This window comes from Canis aureus, chromosome 10 (assembly GCF_053574225.1).
Source record: "Canis aureus isolate CA01 chromosome 10, VMU_Caureus_v.1.0, whole genome shotgun sequence".
NCBI lineage: Eukaryota > Metazoa > Chordata > Mammalia > Carnivora > Canidae > Canis > Canis aureus.
In genome coordinates this window covers 69,621,161-69,628,810 of record NC_135620.1, presented here as the reverse complement: position 1 = coordinate 69,628,810, position 7,650 = coordinate 69,621,161, and the positions used below count along the sequence as shown (strand labels likewise).

General features: G+C 53.2%; 1 protein-coding gene across 4 annotated transcripts; it reads left to right on the top strand.

The window, feature by feature from the left end:
- The first annotated feature begins 3,991 nt into the window (after positions 1–3,991).
- HDHD3 (haloacid dehalogenase like hydrolase domain containing 3) lies at positions 3,992–6,618 on the top strand. Of its 4 annotated transcripts, none has more exons than XM_077912993.1 (2): positions 3,992–4,262; positions 5,593–6,618. In XM_077912993.1, exon 2 carries the CDS (start codon positions 5,722–5,724, stop codon positions 6,475–6,477), a length of 756 nt encoding a protein of 251 aa, XP_077769119.1. In that variant the 5' UTR covers positions 3,992–4,262; positions 5,593–5,721; the 3' UTR covers positions 6,478–6,618. The 4 variants fall into 4 exon arrangements, with proteins under 4 accessions (XP_077769119.1, XP_077769123.1, XP_077769122.1 ...); XM_077912997.1 differs by lacking the exon at positions 3,992–4,262 and adding an exon at positions 5,218–5,236; XM_077912996.1 differs by lacking the exon at positions 3,992–4,262 and adding an exon at positions 5,483–5,501.
- The last annotated feature ends 1,032 nt before the right edge of the window (positions 6,619–7,650 follow it).

The following is a 7,650-nucleotide window of genomic DNA, read 5'->3' as shown; positions in this document are numbered from 1 at the left end:
ATACTCAAGAATGCTCCTGTCAACATTTTCTAATATTTGCAGTAACCCCAAACTGGATAACCCAAATGCCCATCAACAGTAAAATGTGGTGGGGTGCCTGTCTGGTTAAGTCAGCAGAGCATGCAACTCTTGATTGCAGGGTCATGAGTTCAAGTGCCATGTTGGATGTAGAGCTTACTTAAAACACATACACACACACAAGGGGCACCTGGGTGGTGCATTCAGATGGGTGTCTCTTGGATTTAGCTCAGGTCATGATCTTAGGGTTGTGGGATTGAGCCTGGCATCAGCTCCATGCTCAGCATAGAGTCTGGTTAGGATTCTCTCTCCCTCTCCTACTCATGTTTCTCTCTCTCAAACTAGTAAATATTTTTAAAAACACACACACTCACAATATGAGATGCCTTGGTGGCTTAGTCAGTTGAGCATCTGGCTCTTGATTTCTGTTTGGGTCATGATCTCAGGATCCTGGGATCAGGCCTGTGTGGGCGTTCCTCAAAGAGAAATGGACCAAAGGCAGTGTTCAGTATAATGACATGCCAGGAGTCTCCAGGAGTGGTCATGAGGTCGGAGTCTACCCAGGCTAGATCAAGGAATGAAAACCTCCAAGGAGGATTTCTGTCATTTGACTTGGGGAGGAAACTATAACTACTGAGTATATCATTAAAAAAATTATTTATTCATGAGAGACACAGAGACAGCCACAGAGACACTGACAGAGGGAGAAGCAGGCTCCCTGCAGGGAGCCTGATTTGGACTCAATCCCAGGACCCCGGGATCACGCCCTGGGCTGAAGGCAGATGCTCTCCCACTGAACCACCCAGGCTTCCGGAGTGTACCTTTTTTTTTTTTTTTTTTTTTTTTTTTTTTAAGTGAGCTCTACACCCAGTGAGCAGCTTGAATTCATGACCCTGAGATCCACAGTCACTTGCTCTACCAACTGAGCCAGCCAGGTGCCCCAAGGGTATATCCATTTTTGAAATGGGAAATCAGAAAGAAGCTTATTGCAGAATAGTGGGGACCTGTCATTGGCTTTCCTGTGACATGCAAGTCTCCTTTATCTCTGCTGAAAAGTTATTCAGGGAAACGGAAAGACAGAACCTAAAGGGCAAACAGTAAAGTCAGGGTTGCAAGTCCAGAGGGCACACTCACGTAGATGATAATGGATTTACCTGCCGTGTGCAACAGGTGCCCGGGCTTGAAATAGTTATGTGACCAAACAGAAGCCTTACTCAGGAGATGCAATTATCTGAAAGGAATCATCTTCTAGGGGACAGATGGGCAAAATAGATGAAGGGGAGTGGGAGATACAGGCTTCCAGTTATGGAATGAATAAGTCATGGGGATGAAAAGTACAGCACCGGGAATACAGTCAATGCTGTTGTAATAGTGTGTATGCGGACGGATGGTGGCTGCACTTGGCATAGCATAATGTATACAGAGCTTCTCTCTCTAATATAAACAAACAAACAAACAAATAAATAAAGAAATTCTTTTAAAAAATGTATACAGAGGTTGAATCAGTATGTTGTACACCTGAAACTATGAAACTAATGTAATACTGTGTGTCAACTATAAACACAGAATTATTAAAAATTATATAAAAATTATAATTTTTTATTTTTTAAAAGATTATTTATTTATTTATTCATGAGAGACACAGAAAGAGAAGCAGAGACACAGGCAGAGGGAGAAGCAGGCTCCCTGCAGGGAGCCAGATGCCAGACTTGATCCCTGGATCCCTGGGATCACTCCCTGAGCAAAGACAAACGTTTAACCACTGAGTCACCCAGGCATCCCTTTTTGTTTTATTACTGCTATTTTTTAAGTAGTCTCTATGCCCAGTGTGGAGCTTGACTTCATGACCCAGTGATCAAGAGTCCTATGCTCTACCCACTGAACCAGCCAGGTGCCCCTAAAGATAATTTTTTTGAAAAAAGAATCATCTGGGGATCCCTGGGTGGCTAGGCAGTTTAGCGCCTGCCTTCGGCCCAGGTGTGATCCTGGAGTCCTGGAATCAAGTCCCAGTCCCACATCGGGCTCCCTGCATGGAGCCTGCTTCTCCCTCTGCCTGTGTCTCTGCCTCTCTCTCTCTCTCTGTGTCTCTCATGAATAAATGAATTAAAAAAAAAAGTCATCTACTTCTCAAAGAGCTTTTTCATGTGCTGTCATTTCATCTTGAAGTAAGCATGCTCTATTTATATATGGAGGAACTGAGGTTCCATGGACAAAGTTAATTACCTTGGAAATTGATTTACAAGCTGATCTGGACCTCAGTTGAAAGTTATTTTGTCCAATCCCCCCATTTTGGATATTGGAGACTGAGGCCCAGCAAAGAAGAGAATTCAATGAAGGGTTCACAGAGTCAGGTGACGGAGATGGGACCAGAACCTAAGGAGATGGCTTTCAGGCGACCCTGGAACCTGGAACAAAGTCAACCCTTCTGGGCTTCTGTGAAATGCAGCTGGACCTCTGACCTCCCACTCACCCTTTCCACTCCCACTTGTAGGAATCCGCTTGTGACAATGAGTTTTGGAGTCAAGCTCTCCCTTGATGGCCTAAGCTCTGTGACTCTGCCCTTGGTATTTTCTCCCAGGACTGGGCCCCACGAGGATGAGGGGGCCCTGAATGAAATGAACAGGCCGGTTTTAAGACTACAGGAGGAGGTTTTGTTTAAAAAGAAGGGGGCGGGGAGGGGGAGAAGGAAGAAAGAAAATATATGCATATTTGTGATGGTCCCAGGAAAATGAGAGCATAACGAGCACAAGTGCCGTTGCAGCAAGCCCTGGGCAGCGACTGGGGGGCCGAAGGTCCTCGGCGGGGCTTTGCCCTTGGTTCCCACCCCACCCCCCCACCGCGCACCTTTGCTGGGGCCGGGGGCTCACCTGCAGGACACGCCCCTTAATCTTCACCTGGCCGCCCTTCGGAACCCCCACCCCGCGCCGCTCACGCCGCCGCCCTTTGCCTGCCTTTCTAGCGCTCATCACTATCTGAAATCTTGTGTATTTACTTGCCCTGTGTCTGCCCCTCAGTGAGCAGTGAGATCAGGCTTTCGCCTTTTACTTTGTACACTTTGTATTTTTAAACATTTTTGGGGTGATTACTTTTATATCAGAAGAAAACAAAAAACCCAGCTAGGTTACTGCCGAGAACTCTACTCAGCAAAATGTCTTGGATTAGACAAGTTTCCAAAGGAAAGCCATTCCTAGAGCCGACTGGCTGGAGGCCAAACCAGAGGGGGGCAGGCCTTGCCCCAGGGCACACGGCACCCAGCAGGCCAGGCCGGGACCCAGGTCCCCCTCTTCTCAACTCAGCCTGGGGACCTCCTGGGGGTGTGCGGATCCGAGCAAGGCGGAGGGGCCTGGGGAGGAGAGGGGGAGGGAGGGCAGTGGGAGGAGCTCGAGGAGAGCGTGCAAGGTGACCCAGGGTGAGGGGTGCAGCTCGAAGAGTGGACAAGGTGACCCAGGGTGAGGGTGCGGGTGTGGGGTTCACGAACGGGCCGAGAGGGAGGCGGAAAGGGCCGGGAAGGCGGGTGACCTAGGGCGCCGCGGGGAGGGAGGAGAGGGCGCGGCAGGCGGGAACGGAGAGGACTCCGCGCAGGGGAGCTGCGGGTGGGGGAGACCCGAGGGCAGGGGAGACCCGAGGGCTGGGGGTCAGGGGCGGGGCTCGGATGAGGGCGGGGCTCGGGAGGGGGCGGGGCTAGGATGGGGGCGTGGCGCAGAGGGGCGTGGCTAGGGGAGGGCGGGGAGCGGGGCTAGGATGAGGGCGGGGCACCGGGAGGGGCGGGACTATGATGGGGGCGGGGCTCAGGGAGGGGCGGGGTGCCGGGAGCGGGGCTAGGATGAGGGCGAGGCTCCGGGGAGGGGCGGGGCTATGATGGGGGCGGGGGCGCAGAGGGGCGTGGCTAGGGGAGGGCGTGGCTAGGGGAGGGCGTGGCCCCCGGGAGGGGCGGGGCCCCCGGGAGGGGCGGGGCTAGGGTGAGGGCGGGGCGCCGGCTCCGCGGGCGGCTGAGCGCCTGCGCGCCTCTCCGGAGCGGGTGTGCGGCTCCCGCGGCTTCCTCTGAGCCGCTGGGCTGCAGGTCAGCTGGGTCCGGACCCAGGGGTCGGCGCCGGGCGGTCGGAGCCCCCTGGAGCTGGGAAGGGGCCCCCGGAGGCCGGCCACAGCCACGTGACGCCCACAGCCACGTGACGCTGCAGACGGCAGCTGCACAGGTTTCGCTCTAACGCCGGCTACCTGGACCTTGTCGCCATCGAGCCCTGCAGGTGAGGAGGCGGCCCGAGAAATTCCGGCCTGCAGCCCAGAGGCCTCAGCCCAGGCTTCCAGACATGGAGATCGCTGTGGGTCGGGAGCCAGAGCTCCCTGCTGTATTTTAGCTGTGCCAGGCAGTTGACTCCCTTGCGTGGCTTTGGGCGAGTTCCCGCCCCTCACTGGGCCTCGCTCTGCCCACCAGGAAGGGGGGAGGGTCTTTGGATGGCTCCTTGACAGGCTTCCCCTGCGGCTTGCCCCCAGATTCACCAGCCACTTCTCAGCAACACCTTGGCTGTCCTCTGCACTCTGGGTTTCAGCTAGACAGCCTTGGATAGTCTGGAATCAACCGTGGGGGGCAAGAAGCTGGACAACAGGCTCAGGACTTGTTTCCTGTGCATTGAGTCAGTAGCAGTCCTTTCATTGGCTCTGCACCTAGGCAGACCTTGTTACCTCCAGTAAAGATGAAAATGGGGCTCAGAGAGGCTTAGAGACAGGACCTGGCCGCTCTGTCTGCCTTTGGCCCTGTGCTGTTCCAATTCACCGAAATTAGATGGTTTTAAAGTCCAAATTCGCCTGAGCATGATGCAGTGGAAGGGAGCACTGACCAGTCTGGAAGTTTGGGTTCTGGTGCTGGCTTCTGGTGACTGACTCACCTTAGGCAGGTATCTGCACCCCCTGGCTCCGTCTTCCCTGATGAACCAGAGGTCTGTGACGTGGCCTGCAAGGACCCTGTGTCTTTGGCATTGCTAACAATAGTAATAGCCATCATAATTGTTTCCTTACCTTGACCTACAGGGCCCTGGTTTACCCAAAGCAGCCAACTTGCCATTGACCTACCTCTGGGCCATTGCACTTGCTGTTTCCAGTGCCAACAACATCTAACCACCACCATTTCCCACATAGTCATTCTTCAGATCCCCACTGAAACTTGACTTACTTAGGAAGTTCAGCACAAATTAGATGGGATTCCTGGGTTTATATCCTTATGGTACATGCTGACTTTGTTATACTTCAGTGTTTGTATAGTTCTTTGTCTAATATCTGTGTCTCCTCTTCTTTAATGCCTGTAAATGCCAGGAGGGCTGGAAATCTTTCCTATTCCCTAGCATCTAGCACACAGGAGGGGCCCAGTAATTTGTGGAATGAATGGATGATCTCATTTGCTGTAACAATCTTGTGAGGTTGGGACGCTGTGCTCCTCTTCCATTAGGAGACAGAGATTCAGAGAGTTTCACTCCGAGGGTCACACAGTAGTAAGTAGTAAGTGGGCAGTGCCAGATTTTAAACCTAATCTATCTTTGAGTCCAAGGCCTAAACTTCAACCTCACTGCCGTCTCCTTCCAGGATCTTCTGCTGTGACCCACGAGGCCTGGAAAGAGAAGACCTTCAGGTTGTGGAGGGGGTCTTGTCCAGCTCAGTTTCTCTTTAACCTCCGGCAGACTTGGGGTGGACTTGCCTCCATCCTACAGGCCTATGGGGCGTTGGCTACCAATACGACTGCTGACGTGGGACGTGAAAGACACACTGCTCAGGCTCCGCCACCCCGTGGGAGAGGAATATGCCGCCAAGGCTCGGGCCCACGGGCTGGAGGTGGAGGCCGCCACTCTGGGACAAGCCTTCAGGCAGGCATACAGGACTCAGAGCCACAGCTTCCCGAACTACGGCCTGAGCCAAGGCCTCACCTCCCGCCGGTGGTGGCTGGATGTGGTCTTACAGACCTTCTACCTAGCGGGTGTTCGAGATGCCCAGGCTGTGGCCCCCATCGCTGACCAGCTGTATGAAGACTTCAGTAAGCCCTGCACATGGCAGGTGTTGGAGGGGGCCGCGGCCACCCTGAGAGGGTGCCGGAAGCGAGGTCTGAGGCTGGCAGTGGTCTCTAATTTCGACCGGCGACTAGAGGACATCCTGACGGGTCTTGGTCTGCGGGAACACTTTGACTTTGTTCTGACCTCTGAGGCTGCTGGCTGGCCCAAGCCTGACCCCCGTATTTTCCATGAGGCCTTGCGGCTTGCTCAAGTGGAACCGGCAGGAGCAGCCCATATTGGGGACAGTTATCTCTGTGATTATAAGGGGGCACAGGGTGTAGGTATGCACAGCTTCCTGGTGTTTGGCCCAGAGCCTTTGGACTCTGCAGTCAAGTGTTCTGTACCCCAAGAACGCCTCCTCCCCTCACTGTCCCATCTCCTGCCTGCCCTTGACCGCCTAGAGGGCTCAGCTCTGGAACTTTGAGTCTGATGAGGGAAGGGCCCCAGCAAATGCTGGAGATAAGAGAGCCCCTTCCTTCCTGAGATCTGGCCTTTGCCCCCTCTCTCTGCAGCGTCCAAATGCATTGTGACTATAAAACAGTAAAAAGCAGGGCTTTGAGACTTGTGCCATGTCTCTGAGGTGGTTTGTTCACACCTGTGTCTTTCCCACCCCCCTCACCTACAAGAATCACTGAGGGCCCAACTAGCTTCAAACCCAGGCACTTTCAAACTTTATTACTTTTTTTTGAAGATTTTATTTGAGACAGTGTGAGAGAGCGAGCATGAGCCAGGGGAGAGGGAGAAGCCAACTGCCTGCTGAGCAGGGAGCCTGACTCAGGGCCCTAACCCAGGAAACCAGGATCATGGCTTGAGCTGAAGGCAGACAGACGCTTAACCAGCTGAGCCACCCAGATGACCCGACTTCAAACTTTGTTTTAGCACAGGGCCCTTTTGTTGGAGATCTTACTGGAACCCCAACATGCAAAACAGCAAAAGCAAGAAACTGCTAGGGTTGAAACAGGTTGTAGAGCCCCTCAGTCAGGCTCTGAAGCCTCTCAACTCTCTCTGGGAAGCAGGAGATCGGATGAGCTTAGTTTGGAAAATTAGGGTGCTAAGCTGTGCTGTAGGGACATGTCCTCTAGGACTATACAGTATAAACAGGATTTTAGGCAAGGAGCACCATAATTACATCATGAGAAGGAACTGTGCATTCATGCTTGCCATGCCTTAGTCCCTCGTATGCCCATATAACCCTCAAAGCTACCTAATGGGCGGAGGTAGTGGGACCGCCACTTTACCAATGAGAGACTCAGAAGTTAAGCAGCCTGACTGAGGTCACAGCTAGTACATGAGAGAGCCAGGGTTCCTATTGAGGTTGCCTGACTCCAAAGCCTTTGGCTTGACCACGAAGTGGCAGGGAGAGAGCTGTGTCCCTTGGGACATAGTGCAGTGGTGATCCTGGGAAAACAAGGGAGGTGTTCTAAAAGGAGGCCAGTTTTGAAAGGCACCCCGGTCAGAGGTGTTAGCATGGAGGTAGCACAGGGACCAGAGCTTGCGGTGGCAGGAGGGTAACAAACGTGGTGGGAATCACTGGAGAGTGAAGTAGCCTGGGTTTTTAAAAATTCCATGTCCCAGGATGCCTGGGTGGCTCAGGGGA

Bases quoted from the DNA above. Each gene is read 5' to 3' on its own strand.
- HDHD3 (XM_077912993.1), top strand. From the start codon at position 5,722: ATGGGGCGTTGGCTACCAATACGACTGCTGACGTGGGACGTGAAAGAC.